General features: G+C 45.5%; 1 protein-coding gene across 3 annotated transcripts in view; it reads left to right on the top strand.

Annotated features, from left to right (window-relative positions):
- The window catches only part of ZFYVE9 (zinc finger FYVE-type containing 9), a 227,687-nt gene that overhangs the window by 142,346 nt on the left and 66,424 nt on the right, over window positions 1-18,917 (top strand). For all 3 annotated transcript variants that reach the window (XM_053693478.1, XM_053693477.1, XM_053693479.1), the window contains exons 9-13: window positions 1,899-2,054; window positions 2,181-2,405; window positions 3,139-3,221; window positions 3,538-3,642; window positions 13,780-13,930. In XM_053693478.1, coding sequence (XP_053549453.1) covers window positions 1,899-2,054; window positions 2,181-2,405; window positions 3,139-3,221; window positions 3,538-3,642; window positions 13,780-13,930 — 720 coding nt within the window. The remainder of the gene's footprint in view (window positions 1-1,898; window positions 2,055-2,180; window positions 2,406-3,138; window positions 3,222-3,537; window positions 3,643-13,779; window positions 13,931-18,917) is intronic.

Raw genomic sequence — 18,917 nt, 5'->3', positions numbered from 1 at the left:
GTGTGTGTAGTGCATGTAGAATGAATGTGTGTGTGTAGTACATGTAGAGTGTGTGTGTAGTACATGTAGAGTGTGTGTGTAGTGCATGTAGAATGAATGTGTGTGTGTAGTACATGTAGAGTGTGTGTGTAGTGCATGTAGAATGAATGTGTGTGTGTAGTGCATGTAGCGTGTGTGTGTATAGTACATGTAGAGTGTGTGTGTATAGTACATGTAGAGTGTGTGTGTGTGTGTGGTGCATGTAGAACGTGTGTGTGTAGTACGTGTAGTGTGTTTATGTGTGTAGTGTGTGTGTGTGTAGTACATGTAGAATTTGTGTGTATCTAGTGCATGTAGTGTGTGTGTGTATGTAGTACATGTAGAATGTGTGTGTAGTGTATGAAGTACATGTATTGTGTGTGGTACATGTAGAACATGTGTGTGTGTGTAGTACATGTAGTGTGTTTATGTGTGTAGTGTGTGTGTAGTACATGTAGTGTGTTTATGTGTGTAGTGTGTGTGTAGTACATGTAGAATGAGTGTAGTGTGTGTGTAATACATGTAGATTGTGTGTAGCGTGTGTGTAATACATGTAGAATTTGTGTGTATCTAGTGCATGTAGTGTGTGTGTGTGTAGTACATGTAAAATGTGTGTGTAGTGTATGAAGTGCATGTATTGTGAGTGTGTGGTACATGTAGAATGTGTGTGCATTACATGTAGTGTGTTTATGTGTGTGTAGTGTGTGTGTGTACTAAATGTAGAATGTGTGTAGTGTGTTTAGTACATGTAGAATGTGTGTGTAGTGTGTGTAGTACATGTAGAATGTGTGTGTAGTGTGTTTAGTACATGTAGAATGTGTGTGTAGTGTGTGTAGTACATGTAGAATGTGTGTGTAGTGTGTGTTGTACATGTAGAATGTGTGTGCAGTGTGTGTGTAATATATGTAGATTGTGTGCAGTGTGTGTGTAAAACCTGTAGAATGTGTGTGTGTATGTGTGTATCTAGTGCATGTAGTGTGTGTGTATGTAGCACATGTAAAATGTGTGTGTAGGGTATGAAGTGCATGTATTGTGAGTGCGTGTGGTACATGTAGTGTGTTTATGTGTGTAGTGTGTGTGTACTAAATCTAGAATGTGTGTGTAGTGCATGTAGAATGTGTGTGTAGTACATGTAGAATGTGTGTGTATGTAATACATGTAGAATGTGTGTGTAGTGCATGTAGAATGTGTGTGTAGTACATGTAGAATGTGTGTGTGTGTAGTACATGTAGAATGTGTGTGTGTAGTACATGTAGAATGTGTGTGTAGTGTGTATGTAATACATGTAGAATATGTGTAGTGTGTGTAATGCAATGCATGCCTATGAATGCTTTGTGTTAGAGAGAGAGTGAGGATTAAGAGGCAAATTAAGTTAAAGGTGAGTGCAGGTGTTTAGCGGGGTAAAATATAAACAAAGAGGTAATGTGCTTGCTTAGGGTTCTTAACTGTTCCAGAGCAGTGGGTGAGGGCCACAGCGGAATCCTCTATGTGCTTCTGGGAGCCCACCATTGGTTTAGTCATACAGGGATAAAGTTATGGGTGTTACCACTAGTGTTGGACATGTATGCTGGGTGCACAACCGGTTGGGCCCTCTTCTGTGTGTGTATACAGCCCCCCCCCCCTTCCCGCTATGAATGTAATTAATCACTTGGTGCAAGTTTGCTTTTAATGGTATTGATTAACTCAGCAGAAATGCATTCTGTGGCATTTAGCGCTAGAGCTAAAGGATGGTTATATTGATGATGTGACCCGACATCTAGAGCTTGCATGAAAACAGCCCACAAGCGCGCGCTCTATCAGTAGTTAATACATTGCTGTTCCCTTATGCCAGGTGCGTTGTGTTTATAAAAAAGTGACATGGTTCTTCCCATCACCCACAGATGTCAACAGGAAGTGTTGGTGCTTCACCACCAAAGGGATGCACGCCGTGGGCCAGGCAGAAATTGTAATCCTCTTGCAGTGTCAGCCTGATGAAAAGTGCCTGCCCAGGGACCTGTTCAGCCACTTTGTGGAGCTGTACAGAGAGGCGATGGCAGGTATGTGTTTTCTAATTTTCTTTTTACCTTATAGTGTAGGAGAAATACTGTATAAAAATAATTTTGTTTGTGCTGGGCGGTATAATGTGACTGTAATCACCATGTTACATTCTTCTCTTACCCCAGGGAATGTGGTAGGAAACTTGGGGCATTCATTCTTCAGCCAGACGTTTCTGGGTAGTAAGGAACATGGCGGGTTCCTGTATGTCACCCCCACCTACCAGTCCTTGCAAGATTTGGTGCTCCCAGCACAACCGTATCTGTTTGGAATCCTCATCCAGAAGTGGGAAACTCCATGGGCCAAAGTTTTCCCAATTCGTCTCATGCTGCGTTTGGGAGCAGAGTACAGATGTGAGTTTTTTATTTTTTTTTATTAAAATAAATACATAAAAAAATAAATAAAAAAAAGCCAGTTTAAAACAATTGGAAAACACCATGATGTAAGAAGTAGTGCATAGGCATTTGTAAATTATATCTCAGTAATATTAAGCATCACTGTAAGCTAAAATGATATAATAAGCTAAATACATGTGTAACACTATGTGCAGATGAGCAAATAAATATGACATATGGCAGCAATTTATGTAAATACTCACCTAACATGCGTCTACACATATGGCCAGGGTTTGAAATGTCCACTAATCCTCCGGCCCTTAATAATTAGACATTGGGCAATTAAGAAATTAGGCTTTTGCCTGTATTTTACAGCAGTCTGCATGAGAAGGGACCTGTGTACATGTAAATGTTCACTGTATTGTCACATGCACACATACATGTGACAACAGGTCCTTTTAACTGTCTGTGTAAAGATGTTCATACATATAACATATAGCGTCTGACATACATGTGGCATAAAATACAACACTCATATGTTAACTGAGAAATGCAGACACTCCTAGGATGCTAATCATACTGCTAGTTTAGCAATTAAAGATCCATAAGACGCAGACATCAAAATTAGATTGTAAGCTCTTCACACAATGCTGCTCTATTCTTAATGCATTCCTACATTATATCTACAGTATATTTACTAAGCACCATGGGTATCATAATAATAAGAAACATTTTCTTTCTTTACTTCTAGTGTACCCATGTCCGCTCTTCAGTGTCAGATTCCGGAAGCCGCTGTTTGGTGAGACTGGCCACACGATCATAAACGTGCTAGCTGTGAGTGTCCTCTGTTCTGAACCATTGCAAACTGTGCACAGAAATTAAAATATGCACATCAAACACTTGTGTCAACCTGTGTGTGAATTACTTTCCTGACCTATAAAAAAAAAAAAGAATTATTATTACTATCAATTATAATTATTAATACATAAAAACGTCTTTGACTTGCACTATAGGTCATATGAAACCAGCATATGTGTAGTGGCTGTCATCAATAACTGTGGGCGTCTCAGATAATTATTTGGGGCTATGAGACTCTTCTCACATTTTAACTGTTCGGTTTTCTGTCTATTGTTTTGTTTTTGCTTACAAGGACTTCAGAAACTACCAGTATACTCTACCGGTGGTGCAAGGTTTGGTGGTAGATATGGAAGTGAAGAAAACCAGCATTAAAATCCCCAGCAACAGATACAATGAGGTGCAGAGCTCTGATATTAACTATTTATATAATAATATATGTAGGTCTTTAATACTATTTGTATCCCCTTATACAGTGAAGTGCAGATGTGTAGTGCAGACTATTCCCCCTGATGAAGTGAGGGGCAGATGTGTATTGCAGACTATTCCCCCTGATGAAGTGAGGGGCAGATGTGTATTGCAGACTATTCCCCCTGATGAAATGAGGGGCAGAGAGGTGCAGACTATTCCCCCTGTTAAAGTGAGGTGCAGATGTGTAGTGCAGACTATTCCCCCTGATAAAGTGAGGTGCAAATGTGTAGTGCAGACTATTCCCCTTGATAAAGTGAGGTGCAGATGTGTAGTGCAGACTATTCCCCCTGATAAAGTGAGGTGCAAATGTGAGGTGCAGACTATTCCCCTTGATAAAGTGAGGTGCAGATGTGTAGTGCAGGCTATTCCCCTTAAAAAGTGAGGTGCAGATGTGTAGTGCAGACTATTTCCCCTGATAAAGTGAGGTGCAGATGTGTAGTGCAGATTATTCCCCCTCATAAAGAGAGGTGCAGATGTGTAGTGCAGACGATTCCCCCTGATAAAGTGAGGTGCAGATGTGTAGTGCAGACTATTCCCCCTGATAAAGTGAGGTGCAGATGTGTAGTTCAGACTATTCCCCCCCGATAAAGTGAGGTGCAGACTATTTCCCTTGATAGTGAGGTGCAGATGTGTAGTGCAGTCTATTGCCCCTGATAAAGTGAGGTGCAGATGTGTAGTGCAGACTATTCCTCCTGAAAAAGTGAGGTGCAGGCTATTCCCCTTAAAAAGTGAGGTGCAGATGTGTAGTGCAGACTATTTCCCCTCATAAAGAGAGGTGCAGATGTGTAGTGCAGATTATTCCCCCTCATAAAGAGAGGTGCAGATGTGTAGTGCAGACGATTCCCCCTGATAAAGTGAGGTGCAGATGTGTAGTGCAGACTATTCCCCCTGATAAAGTGAGGTGCAGATGTGTAGTGCAGACTATTCCCCCTGATAAAGTGAGGTGCAGATGTGTAGTGCAGACTATCCCCCCTGATAAAGTGAGGGGCAGATGTGTAGTGCAGACTATTCCCCCGATAAAGTGAGGGACAGATGTGTAGTGCAGACTATCCCCCCTGATAAAGTGAGGGGCAGATGTGTAGTGCAGACTATTCCCCCTGATAAAGTGAGGGGCAGATGTGTAGTGCAGACTATTCCCCCTGATAAAGTGAGGGGCAGATGTGTAGTGCAGTCTATTCCCCCGATAAAGTGAGGGGAAGATGTGTAGTGCAGACTATTCCCCCAATAAAGTGAGGGGCAGATGTGTAGTGCAGACTATCCCCCCTGATAAAGTGAGGGGCAGATGTGTAGTGCAGACTCTTCCCTCTGGTACGGTGAGGGGCAGATGTGTAGTGCAGACTATTCCCCCTGATAAAGTGAGGGGCAGATGTGTAGTGCAGACTATTCCCCCGATAAAGTGAGGGGCAGATGTTTAGTGCTGACTATTCCCCCGATAAAGTGAGGGGCAGATGTGTAGTGCTGACTATTCCCCCGATAAAGTGAGGGGCAGATGTGTAGTGCAGACTATTCCCCCGATAAAGTGAGGGGCAGATGTGTAGTGCAGACTATCCCCCCTGATAAAGTGAGGGGCAGATGTTTAGTGCAGACTATTCCCTCTGGTACGGTGAGGGGCAGATGTGTAGTGCAGACTATTTCCCCTGATAAAGTGAGGGGTAGATGTGTAGTGCTGACTATTCCCCCTGATAAAGTGAGGGATAGATGTGTAGTGCTGACTATTCCCCCGATAAAGTGAGGGGCAGATGTGTAGTGCAGACTATTCCCCCTCATAAAGAGAGGTGCAGATGTGTAGTGCAGACTATTCCCCCTGATAAAGAGGTGCAGATGTGTAGTGCAGACTATTCCCCCTGATAAAGTGAGGTGCAGATGTGTAGTGCAGACTATTCCCCCTGATAAAGGGAGGTGCAGATGTGTAGTGCAGACTTTTCCCCCTGATAAAGTGACGTGCAGACTATTTCCCTTGATAGTAAGGTGCAGATGTGTAGTGCAGACTATTCCCCCTGATAAAGTGAGATGCAGATGTGTAGTGCAGGCTATTTCCCCTGATAAAGTGAGGGGCAGGGATGTAGTGCAGACTAAAGTGAGAGGCAGGTGTGTAGTGCAGACTATTCCCTCTGATAAAGTGAGGGGCAGGTGTGTAGTGCAGACTATTCCCCCTGATAAAGTGAGGTGCAGATGTGTAGTGCAGACTATTCCCCCTGATAAAGTGAGGGGCAGATGTGTAGTGCAGACTATTCCCCCAATAAAGTGAGGGACAGATGTGTAGTGCAGACTATCCCCCCTGATAAAGTGAGGGGCAGATGTGTAGTGCAGACTATTCCCCCTGATAAAGTGAGGGGCAGATGTGTAGTGCAGACTATTCCCCCTGATAAAGTGAGGGGCAGATGTGTAGTGCAGACTATTCCCCCAATAAAGTGAGGGACAGATGTGTAGTGCAGACTATCCCCCCTGATAAAGTGAGGGGCACATGTGTAGTGCAGACTAAAGTGAGGTGCAGATGTGTAATGCAGAATATTCCCCCTGATAAAGTGAGGGGCAGATGTGTAGTGCAGACTAAAGTGAGGGGCAGATGTGTAGTGCAGTCTATTCCCCCCGATAAAGTGAGGGGAAGATGTGTAGTGCAGACTATTCCCCCAATAAAGTGAGGGGCAGATGTGTAGTGCAGACTATCCCCCCTGATAAAGTGAGGGGCAGATGTGTAGTGCAGACTCTTCCCTCTGGTACGGTGAGGGGCAGATGTGTAGTGCAGACTATTCCCCCTGATAAAGTGAGGGGCAGATGTGTAGTGCAGACTATTCCCCCGATAAAGTGAGGGGCAGATGTGTAGTGCTGACTATTCCCCCGATAAAGTGAGGGGCAGATGTGTAGTGCAGACTATTCCCCCGATAAAGTGAGGGGCAGATGTGTAGTGCAGACTATCCCCCCTGATAAAGTGAGGGGCAGATGTGTAGTGCAGACTCTTCCCTCTGGTACGGTGAGGGGCAGATGTGTAGTGCAGACTATTCCCCCTGATAAAGTGAGGGGCAGATGTGTAGTGCTGACTATTCCCCCGATAAAGTGAGGGGCAGATGTTTAGTGCAGACTATTCCCTCTGGTACGGTGAGGGGCAGATGTGTAGTGCAGACTATTTCCCCTGATAAAGTGAGGGGTAGATGTGTAGTGCTGACTATTCCCCCTGATAAAGTGAGGGATAGATGTGTAGTGCAGACTATTCCCCCGATAAAGTGAGGGGCAGATGTGTAGTGCAGACTATTCCCCCTCATAAAGAGAGGTGCAGATGTGTAGTGCAGACTATTCCCCCTGATAAAGAGAGGTGCAGATGTGTAGTGCAGACTATTCCCCCTGATAAAGTGAGGTGCAGATGTGTAGTGCAGACTATTCCCCCTGATAAAGGGAGGTGCAGATGTGTAGTGCAGACTTTTCCCCCTGATAAAGTGACGTGCAGACTATTTCCCTTGATAGTAAGGTGCAGATGTGTAGTGCAGACTATTCCCCCTGATAAAGTGAGATGCAGATGTGTAGTGCAGGCTATTTCCCCTGATAAAGTGAGGGGCAGGGATATAGTGCAGACTAAAGTGAGAGGCAGGTGTGTAGTGCAGACTATTCCCTCTGATAAAGTGAGGGGCAGGTGTGTAGTGCAGACTATTCTCCCTGATAAAGTGAGGTGCAGATGTGTAGTGCAGACTATTCCCCCTGATAAAGTGAGGGGCAGATGTGTAGTGCAGACTATTCCCCCAATAAAGTGAGGGACAGATGTGTAGTGCAGACTATCCCCCCTGATAAAGTGAGGGGCAGATGTGTAGTGCAGACTATTCCCCCTGATAAAGTGAGGGGCAGATGTGTAGTGCAGACTATTCCCCCTGATAAAGTGAGGGGCAGATGTGTAGTGCAGACTATTCCCCCTGATAAAGTGAGGGGCAGATGTGTAGTGCAGACTATTCCCCCTGATAAAGTGAGGTGCAGATGTGTAGTGCAGACTATTCCCCCTGATAAAGTGAGGGGCAGATGTGTAGTGCAGACTATTCCCCCAATAAAGTGAGGGACAGATGTGTAGTGCAGACTATCCCCCCTGATAAAGTGAGGGGCAGATGTGTAGTGCAGACTATTCCCCCTGATAAAGTGAGGGGCAGATGTGTAGTGCAGACTATTCCCCCTGATAAAGTGAGGTGCAGATGTGTAGTGCAGACTATTCCCCCTGATAAAGTGAGGGGCAGATGTGTAGTGCAGACTATTCCCCCAATAAAGTGAGGGACAGATGTGTAGTGCAGACTATCCCCCCTGATAAAGTGAGGGGCACATGTGTAGTGCAGACTAAAGTGAGGTGCAGATGTGTAATGCAGAATATTCCCCCTGATAAAGTGAGGGGCAGATGTGTAGTGCAGACTAAAGTGAGGGGCAGATGTGTAGTGCAGTCTATTCCCCCGATAAAGTGAGGGGAAGATGTGTAGTGCAGACTATTCCCCCAATAAAGTGAGGGGCAGATGTGTAGTGCAGACTATCCCCCCTGATAAAGTGAGGGGCAGATGTGTAGTGCAGACTCTTCCCTCTGGTACGGTGAGGGGCAGATGTGTAGTGCAGACTATTCCCCCTGATAAAGTGAGGGGCAGATGTGTAGTGCAGACTATTCCCCCGATAAAGTGAGGGGCAGATGTGTAGTGCTGACTATTCCCCCGATAAAGTGAGGGGCAGATGTGTAGTGCAGACTATTCCCCCGATAAAGTGAGGGGCAGATGTGTAGTGCAGACTATCCCCCCTGATAAAGTGAGGGGCAGATGTGTAGTGCAGACTCTTCCCTCTGGTACGGTGAGGGGCAGATGTGTAGTGCAGACTATTCCCCCTGATAAAGTGAGGGGCAGATGTGTAGTGCTGACTATTCCCCCGATAAAGTGAGGGGCAGATGTTTAGTGCAGACTATTCCCTCTGGTACGGTGAGGGGCAGATGTGTAGTGCAGACTATTTCCCCTGATAAAGTGAGGGGTAGATGTGTAGTGCTGACTATTCCCCCTGATAAAGTGAGGGATAGATGTGTAGTGCTGACTATTCCCCCGATAAAGTGAGGGGCAGATGTGTAGTGCAGACTATTCCCCCTCATAAAGAGAGGTGCAGATGTGTAGTGCAGACTATTCCCCCTGATAAAGAGAGGTGCAGATGTGTAGTGCAGACTATTCCCCCTGATAAAGTGAGGTGCAGATGTGTAGTGCAGACTATTCCCCCTGATAAAGGGAGGTGCAGATGTGTAGTGCAGACTTTTCCCCCTGATAAAGTGACGTGCAGACTATTTCCCTTGATAGTAAGGTGCAGATGTGTAGTGCAGACTATTCCCCCTGATAAAGTGAGATGCAGATGTGTAGTGCAGGCTATTTCCCCTGATAAAGTGAGGGGCAGGGATGTAGTGCAGACTAAAGTGAGAGGCAGGTGTGTAGTGCAGACTATTCCCTCTGATAAAGTGAGGGGCAGGTGTGTAGTGCAGACTATTCTCCCTGATAAAGTGAGGTGCAGATGTGTAGTGCAGACTATTCCCCCTGATAAAGTGAGGGGCAGATGTGTAGTGCAGACTATTCCCCCAATAAAGTGAGGGACAGATGTGTAGTGCAGACTATCCCCCCTGATAAAGTGAGGGGCAGATGTGTAGTGCAGACTATTCCCCCTGATAAAGTGAGGGGCAGATGTGTAGTGCAGACTATTCCCCCTGATAAAGTGAGGTGCAGATGTGTAGTGCAGACTATTCCCCCTGATAAAGTGAGGGGCAGATGTGTAGTGCAGACTATTCCCCCAATAAAGTGAGGGACAGATGTGTAGTGCAGACTATCCCCCCTGATAAAGTGAGGGGCACATGTGTAGTGCAGACTAAAGTGAGGTGCAGATGTGTAATGCAGAATATTCCCCCTGATAAAGTGAGGGGCAGATGTGTAGTGCAGACTAAAGTGAGGGGCAGATGTGTAGTGCAGTCTATTCCCCCGATAAAGTGAGGGGAAGATGTGTAGTGCAGACTATTCCCCCAATAAAGTGAGGGGCAGATGTGTAGTGCAGACTATCCCCCCTGATAAAGTGAGGGGCAGATATGTAGTGCAGACTATTCCCCCTGATAAAGTGAGGGGCAGATGTTTAGTGCAGACTATTCCCTCTGGTACGGTGAGGAGCAGATGTGTAGTGCAGACTAACCCCCCTGATAAAGTGAGGGGCAGATGTGTAGTGCAGACTATTCCCCCGATAAAGTGAGGGGCAGATGTGTAGTGCAGACTATTCCCCCTGATAAAGTGAGGGGCAGATGTTTAGTGCAGACTATTCCCTCTGGTACGGTGAGGAGCAGATGTGTAGTGCAGACTAACCCCCCTGATAAAGTGAGGGGCAGATGTTTAGTGCAGACTATTCCCTCTGGTACGGTGAGGAGCAGATGTGTAGTGCAGACTATTTCCCCTGATAAAGTGAGGGGTAGATGTGTAGTGCTGACTATTCCCCCTGATAAAGTGAGGGATAGATGTGTAGTGCTGACTATTCCCCCGATAAAGTGAGGGGCAGATGTGTAGTGCAGACTAACCCCCCTGATAAAGTGAGGGGCAGATGTGTAGTGCAGACTATTCCCTCTGGTACGGTGAGGGGCAGATGTGTAGTGCTGACTATTGTCCCTGATAATGTGAAGGGCAGAAGTGTAGTGCAGACTATCCCCCCTGATAAAGTGAGGGGCACATGTGTAGTGCAGACTAAAGTGAGGTGCAGATGTGTAGTGCAGACTATCCCCCCTGATAAAGTGAGGGGCACATGTGTAGTGCAGACTAAAGTGAGGTGCAGATGTGTAGTGCAAACTATTCCCCCTGATAAAGTGAGGTGCAGATGTGTAGTGCAGACTATTCCCCCTGATAAAGTGAGGTGCAGACTATTTCCCTTGATAGTGAGGCGCAGATGTGTAGTGCAGACTATTGCCCCTGATAAAGTGAGGGGCAGATGTGTAGTGCAGACTATTGCCCCTGATAAAGTGAGGGGCAGATGTGTAGTGCAGACTATTCCTCCTGAAAAAGTGAGGTGCAGACTCTATTCCCCTTACAAAGTGAGGTGCAGATGTGTAGTGCTGACTATTGTCCCTGATAATGTGAAGGGCAGAAGTGTAGTGCAGACTATCCCCCCTGATAAAGTGAGGGGCACATGTGTAGTGCAGACTAAAGTGAGGTGCAGATGTGTAATGCAGAATATTCCCCCTGATAAAGTGAGGGGCAGATGTGTAGTGCAGACTAAAGTATGGGGCAGATGTGTAGTGCAGACTATTCCCCCTGATAATGTGAGGGGCAGATGTGAAGTTCAGACTATTCCCCCTGATAACCTGAGGGGAAGATGTGTAGTGCAGACTATTCCATCTGGTATGGTAAGGGCCTGATGTGTAGTGCAGACTATTCCATCTGGTATGGTAAGGGCCTGATGTGTAGTGCAGACTATTCCATCTGGTATGGTAAGGGCCTGATGTGTAGTGCAGACTACTCTCCCTCATAAAGTGAGGGGCAGATGTGTAGTACAGTCTATTCCCCCTGATAAAGTGAGGGGCAGATGTGAAGTGCAGACTATTCCCCCTGGTACGGTGAGGGGCAGATGTGTAGTGCAGACTATTCCTCCTGATAAAGTGAGGGGTAGATGTGTAGGGCAGACTATTCCCTCTGGTACGGTGAGGGGCAGATGTGTAGTGCAGACTATTCCCCTTGATAAAGTGAGGGGCAGATGTGTAGTGCAGACTATTCCATCTGGTATGGTGAGGGCCTGATGTGTAGTGCAGACTACTCTCCCTCATAAAGTGAGGGGCAGATGTGTAGTGCAGTCTATTCCCCCTGATAAAGTGAGGGGCAGATGTGAAGTGCAGACTATTCCCCCTGGTACGGTGAGGGGCAGATGTGTAGTGCAGACTATTCCCCCTGATAAAGTGAGGGGCAGATGTGTAGGGCAGACTATTCCCTCTGGTACGGTGAGGGGCAGATAGGTAGTGCAGACTATTCCCCCTGATAAAGTGAGGGGCAGATTTTTAGTGCAGACTATTCCCTCTAGTACGGTGAGGGGCAGATAGGTAGTGCAGACTATTCCCCCTGATAAAGTGAGGGGCAGATTTGTAGTGCAAACTATCCCTTCTGATAAAGTTAGCGGCAGATGTGTAGCGCAGACTATTCCCCCTGATAAAGTGAGGGGCAGATGTGTAGCGCAGACTATTCCCCCTGGTACGGTGAGGGGCACATGTGTAGTTCAGGCTATTGCCCCTGATAAAGTGAGGGGCAGATGTGTAGTGCAGACTATTCCCGCTGATAAAGTGAGGGGCAGATTTGTAGTGCAGACTATCCCTCCTAATAAAGTTAGGGGCAGATGTGTAGTGCAGACTATTCCCCCTGATAAAGTGAGGGGCAGATGTGTAGTTCAGACTATTCCTCTTGATAAAGTTATGGGCAGAGGTGTAGTGCAGACTATTTCCCCTGATAAAGTGAGGGGCAGATGTGTAGTGCAGACTATTCCCCTGATAAAGTTTCGGGCAGATGTGTAGTGTAGTCTATTCCCTCTATTACGGTGAGGGGCAGATGTGTAGTGCAGATTATTCCCCCGATAAAGTTTAGGGCAGATGTGTAGTGCAGACTATTCCCCCTGATAAAGTTAGGGGCCGTTGTGTAGTGCAGACTATTCCCCCTGATAAAGTGAGGGGCAGATGTGTAGTGCATTCTATTCCCCCTGACAAAGTATGGGGCAGATGTGAAGTGCAGACTATTCCCCCTGGTACGGTGAGGGGCAGATGTGTAGTGCAGACTATTCCCCCTGATAAAATGAGGGGTAGATGTGTAGGGCAGACTATTCCTTCTGGTACGGTGAGGGGCAGATGTGTAGTGCAGACTATTCCCCCCTGATAAAGTGAGGGGCGGATTTTTAGTGCAGACTATCCCCCCTGATAAAGTTGAGGGGCAGATGTGTAGTGCAGACTATTCCCCCTGATAAAGTTGAGGGGCAGATGTGTAGTGCAGACTATTTCCCCTGATGAAATGAGGGGCAGAGAGGTGCAGACTTTCCCCCTGTTAAAGTGAGGTGCAGATGTGTAGTGCAGACTATTCCCCCTGATAAAGTTGAGGGGCAGATGTGTAGTGCAGACTATTCCCCCTGATAAAGTTGAGGGGCAGATGTGTAGTGCAGACTATTTCCCCTGATGAAATGAGGGGCAGAGAGGTGCAGACTTTCCCCCTGTTAAAGTGAGGTGCAGATGTGTAGTGCAGACTATTCCCCCTGATAAAGTTGAGGGGCAGATGTGTAGTGCTGACTATTCCCCCTGATAAAGTGAGGGGCAGATGTGTAGTCTAGACTATTCCCCATGATATAGTGAGGGGCAGATGTGTAGTGCAGACTATTCCCCCTGATAAAGTGAGGGGCAGATGTGTAGTGCAGACTATTCCCTCTATTATGGTGAGGGGCAGATGTGTAGTGCAGAGTATTCCCCCGATAAAGTGAAGGGCAGATATGTAGTGCAGACTATTCCCCCTGATAAAGTTAGGGGCAGATGTGTAGTGCAGATTATACCCCCTGATAAAGTGAGGGGCAGATGTGTAGTGCAGACTATTCCCCCTGATAAAGTGAGGGGCAGATGTGTAGGGCAGACTATTCCCTCTGGTAGGGTGAGGGGCAGATGTGTAGTGAAGACTATTCCCCCTGATGTAGTGAGGTGCAGATTTGTAGTGTAGACTATTCCCTCTGGTACGGTTAGGGCCAGATGTGTAGTGCAGACTATTCTCCCTGATAAAGTGGTGGGCAGATGTGCAGTGCAGTCTATTCCCCCTGATAATGTGAGGGGCAGATGTGTAGTGTAGACTATTCCCCCTGATAAAGTGAAGGGCAGATGTGTAGTGCAGACTATTCCCCCTGATAAAGTGAAGGGCAGATGTGTAGTGCAGACTATTTCCTCTGGTACGGTGAGGGGCAGATCCCTGTGATACACTGAGCCATAGTTCTGCTTTAGAATTTTCTGCTACTTACTGTTTATAATGTGACATTGCTACACAAGTAAGCAGTGATTTGCGTTCTTGTCCTTGCACTTATTCTGTCACCTCTCACTATTTGAACACAGATGATGAAAGCCATGAATAAGTCAAATGAACACGTCCTGGCTGGTGGCGCTTGCTTTAACCAGAAGGCTGACTCTCACTTGGTGTGTGTGCAGAACGATGATGGCAATTACCAGACGCAGGCCATTAGCATCCACAAACAGCCGCGAAAAGGTAAAGAGGAATAGGAAGAGGACATTCTACTGCTGGAAGAATTCTAGCCTTAGCATGTAGGGAATTAAAACGTAACCACAAAGCATTATCAGATTAGACCAGAACATGTATGAAAGCAAACTCTGTTAGTTCAGAATGTAAAACTGCAGGTATATACGAGAGAGCAAATACCACCTTAGTGAATGTCAGGCGGGCTTCCTTATTTGTGATGTAATTAGTGACTCAGCCTAAGTGTGAAGAGCAATAATTATAGCAGCGATCCTAATTGCAACGCCAAAAAGTGAAAGTAATAATAATGTGACAAAATGGTGCAATGTAAAAATTGTGCTATAAAAATTCTTATTGTGCAATATTACAAATTATTATATTGTATGAATCAAGAATGTTAATATTGTGAATAGATTGTAGCTCTCAATAACAAAAACCACATAATATGTGATAATTAGAGAGAGAATGATCTAAAAAATGAGTTAGAAAAATATAATTATGAGAAAAAATTGCAAAATAAAATAGAATAAAATAGTCACTTTGTGGTTTCTTATTGTGTGTAGGATATTTTTGCTTGATGACTCAAAAGGAGATATCCAATCACATCTGTGTAGGCAGCTCTCTTGATATAAAGGATCAGCAAGCAGAATCCTAAACGATAGGAGAGACACAGGCGCCTAGCAGGATCGGCTCTTCTACTTGTTATACATTGTAACTACTGTGTCCCCATGTAATATCGTCATACAGTGAGCTTGATAAAGGGAAATAAAACAGTCTCTTTCATTGTTGTAATAACAAAGCACTAAGCAGGGGGTTATACTTAGTATAAATCAGTGCACTATGTATTATCACTTTAAAAGGGTTTTACTTTTTATTACTTTTTTACTTCATTTGTGCACAGTCTTTTACTTCCTGTCACAATCCCACAAGGAGGTCTCTACAGGAAAGCAAATGATCAGTTTTTCATTTGAAGTCACCTATCTACTAGTTGCAATTAGTTTAATGCCCATGATCAGTATAAGATTTTTTCTGGAAAAATCATGTGACCATGGAACCTAAGTTCTGTAATGTCAGCTCCCTTATTTAGCTATATGCAGTGGCTACACTGAACATTTGAGGTTCTTCTTAAGTAGAAGAAAGAAGATGTTTGCTATTTCTTTTTAATGACATGATGAGTCCACGGATCATCTTAATTACTAATGGGATATTCACCTCCTGGTCAGCAGGAGGCGGCAAAGAGCACCACAGCAAATCTGTTAAATAGCTCCTCCCTTCCCGCTCACTCCAGTCATTCTACCAAAGTTAAGGATAGAAAGGTTTTTCAAGCAGTGGTGCCTTCCGTTTGGGTTAACTGTCTTGTCCCTCCCGTATCATCTGTGTTCTCTAGCTTTGGTGTTGAGTCCCATTAGTAATTAAGATGATCCGTGGACTCATCGTGTCATGAAAAAGAAAACGAAATTAATGCTTACCTGATAAAATGTATTTCTTTTTTGACACGATGAGTCCACAGCCCGCCCTGTTTTTTTGAAAGACAGGTTGTTGGTTATTATAAACTTCAGACACCTCTGCACCTTGGTTTTTCCTTTCTATCCTTAACTTCGGTCGAATGACTGGAGTGGGAGGGAAGGGAGGAGCTATTTAACAGCTTTGCTGTGGTGCTCTTTGCCGCCTCCTGCTCACCAGGAGGTGAATATCCCATTAGTAATTAAGATGATCCGTGGACTCATCGTGTCAAAAAAGAAATACATTTATCAGGTAAGCATAATTTTTTTTTTTTTTTAACACAATCTGTTTCTTTTCATGTTTTCTTTGATTTAAGATATTTTATTTTTTACTAAATTAACACTGTTTAATATCCTCGAAAATTAAACCACTTGTTTATTTAAGATGTTTATTTAGGTGTAGTTAAGTATCTTTCCAATAATATACTTTCGTTATTTATTTTGCCCCCTTTTGCTGTAGTTTAAAGTGGTTTTAAATCTGAGCGTTTAACAAACGCTAGGATTTACCATCACTAAAAATAAAGTGGAGTTTAAGTGATCAGTTATTTAAAAAAGGGTGCTAAACTCACCCTTTCTGTGCTATTGCACATCGCTAAACTCAGTGGCTCCGGCCGCCCTCGGCACATCACTCTCCTTCAATAAGATGACGTTTGCACCTCTAAACCAATAGACGTGCGTGTCAGCTGACAGTGTTCTGTATGCACGCACGGCTATTGGTTTAAAGGTGCAAGCATCACCTCATTGGTAGAACAGCGATGTGCCGCGGGCAGCTGGAGCCGCTGAGTTTAGCGATATGCACTGGCACAGAAAGGGCGAGTTTAGCATCCTTTTCCATCTTAATGGGAGGAGAGTCCACTGCTTCATTTATTACTTGTGGGAAATAAGAACCTGGCCACCAGGAGGAGGCAAAGACACCCCAGCCAAAGGCTTAAATACCTCCCTCACTCCCCTCATCCCCCAGTTATTCTTTGCCTTTCGTCACATGAGGTTGGCAGAGAAGTGTCGGAAGATTCAGAGTAGTCTCTTATGGAGGGCAGTACTCTTCGAAATGGGACAGAAGTTTTACATAATCCTGTCAGCCTCTCAGTGAGAGCATGGATAAAAGTTAGAGTCTGGAGATGCAGGGAGTGTCCTCTCTGCGAAACCATCCCGACTCATGTTAACAGCTCCTTGGCAATCAGCGTTGACTAATTTCGCAGCCTGCCTTTATTCACTCAAGTCCATGTCAGGAGCGATGCTACTAACCTGTCACACTTGAAGAGTTGTGTTCCTGTTCCACGGCATAGATTCTGGTAAGATCGTTTTATTTATACACATATGATAACACAAGAAGACAGGGTCACAGTTTGTCTCCTTTTATCTGTATAGAATCAAGGGTTAATATGTATGGAAAGGGGATTATTGAACAGGGGGGGATTTATGCATAATATCTTTGTGTTAATGCTACGTCATGTGTAAGATGAGGCTCTAGAAATGTGTGAACAGTCAGGTAAAGATCGGCGCAGACTGTTTTTGGCGTGTTTTCTCTATAGTGCAGGGGCGGTCCTGCATGGCACTCCATGTGACCGGGTGTGACCTCTGCAACCGCCTCTTTCCTGAGCGGCATTTGCGGGAGAAGTAACGGTTTCTCTGTGGTCCGGGCCATAGGAGGTGGTGAGTGCCCCGGCCATTGGTGTATAACGGTGCCATTTAATCTATCTCAGTCCGTATTAAAGGAGCAAGCTATGGAGGACTCTGATATGTTAGAGGATACTCCCTCTTTAATCAAATCTAAAACCTGTGTTTATTGTGAGGAGGTACAGGTTGATCTGCCTGCTCAACTGCTTTGATAAGATTGCAATATCTAAAAAGAATAAGATATTTAGTACTACTGAGCCGTCCACCTCTGAGGGTTCTCCGTCCCGCAAGGTGCGTTCCTAACATTCATCTCAGATTTTACATGTAGCTCCCCAAGGCCCTACTAATCCTCCCACGGGAGGGGCCTCGTGGCCGCCAGATTTCGCTGCCCAGTTGCAAGAGGCGGTTTATGCGGCCTTCAATGCCCTACCTCGCCCTGCGAAGCGCAAGCGAAGGGAAAGACATAGCTTTCTGTTCCAGGGGTCATCTACTCGTTGGATGTCTCTGAGAGATTATCCAATGAGGAGGATGCCTCCGACTCGTCGGAGGGCACTCTCTCTGGGACGGAATCGTCATCTTCTAGACCTCCGGCTATGGAGGAGCCAGATTTCAAGTTTAAGATGGAGCATTTGAGCTTTTTACTGAAATAAGTGCTTGCTACGTTAGAGGTTCCGGAACCAAAGCTTCCGGAATAACCTTCGATCCCTTAGCTAGATTAGGGTTTACGAGGACAGGGTGGTGCCTCAGACCTTCCCAGTTCCCGTGAAGATGGCTACGATTATTAAGAATGAGTGGGAGAAACTGGGCTCGTCCTTTTCTCCCTCTACCTCTTTTAAAAAGTTGTTCCCTGTTCCAGACTCTCAGCTTGAGCTATGGGGGGCCATTCCTAAGGTGGATGGAGCTATCTCCATGCTCCCTAAGCGTACGACTATTCCCCTCAAGGATAGTTCGTTGTTCAAAGAGCCCATGGATAAGAAGTTAGAATCCATGTGGAGAAAGATGTTCCAACTCACAGGGTTTGTTTTCCAACCGGCAGTGGTGATTGCTGCGGTGACTGGAGCAGCTACCTATTGGTGTGACGCACTGTCAGCTATAGTCGAGGTGGAGACTCATGGCGTCCAGACTCACCTTCCAGATACGGGTTGCAGTCCAGGGACCCACAGGCAGAGCTGATAGATGACTTAGCGGTGCCTTGGGAGTTTAACCTAATTTACATATTTCCGCCGTTGCCACTTCTTCCTCGAGTGGTGGCCCGCATCAAACAGGAGCAAGCTTCGACCATTGCTCCATTGTGGCCACGGAGGACATGGTTTGCAGATCTAGTGGGAATGTCATTGTCTCCTCCATGGAGGTTACCCTGGCTCAGAGATCTGCTGGTTCAGGGTCCCTTTCTACACCAAAATCTCGATTCTATTAAGCTGACTGCATGGAGATTGAATGCCTAGTCTTGGCTAAGAGAGGTTTTTCTGAGAGAGTAATTGATACTCTCATCCAGGCCAGGAAGCCGGTCACTCATCGCATCTATCATAAGGTGTGAATGACCTACTTATCCTGGTGCGAGGAACGTGGATATCCCTGGCACAAGGTTAGGGTATCCAGGATTCTGGCCTTTCTCCACAATGACTGGATAAGGGTCTTGCCGCCAGTTTCTTAAGGGGACAGATTTCGGCGTTGTCGGTGCTATTACACAAGAAGCTAGAGGAGCTTCCTGATATTCAATCCTTTGTTCAGGCTCTGTCTAGGATCAGACCTGTCTTTAGAAATTCTGCTCCTCCTTGGATATTAAACTTGGTTCTTAATGTCTTGCAGAGTGCTCCGTTTGAGCCTATGCATGCGCTTGACATTAAGATTCTTTCCTGGAAGGTTCTATTTCTTCTGGC

Source organism: Bombina bombina, chromosome 10 (assembly GCF_027579735.1).
Source record: "Bombina bombina isolate aBomBom1 chromosome 10, aBomBom1.pri, whole genome shotgun sequence".
Classification (NCBI taxonomy): Eukaryota; Metazoa; Chordata; class Amphibia; order Anura; family Bombinatoridae; genus Bombina; species Bombina bombina.
The sequence above is the reverse complement of the archived record's forward strand: the minus strand, read 5'-3'. Positions and strand labels throughout refer to the sequence as shown.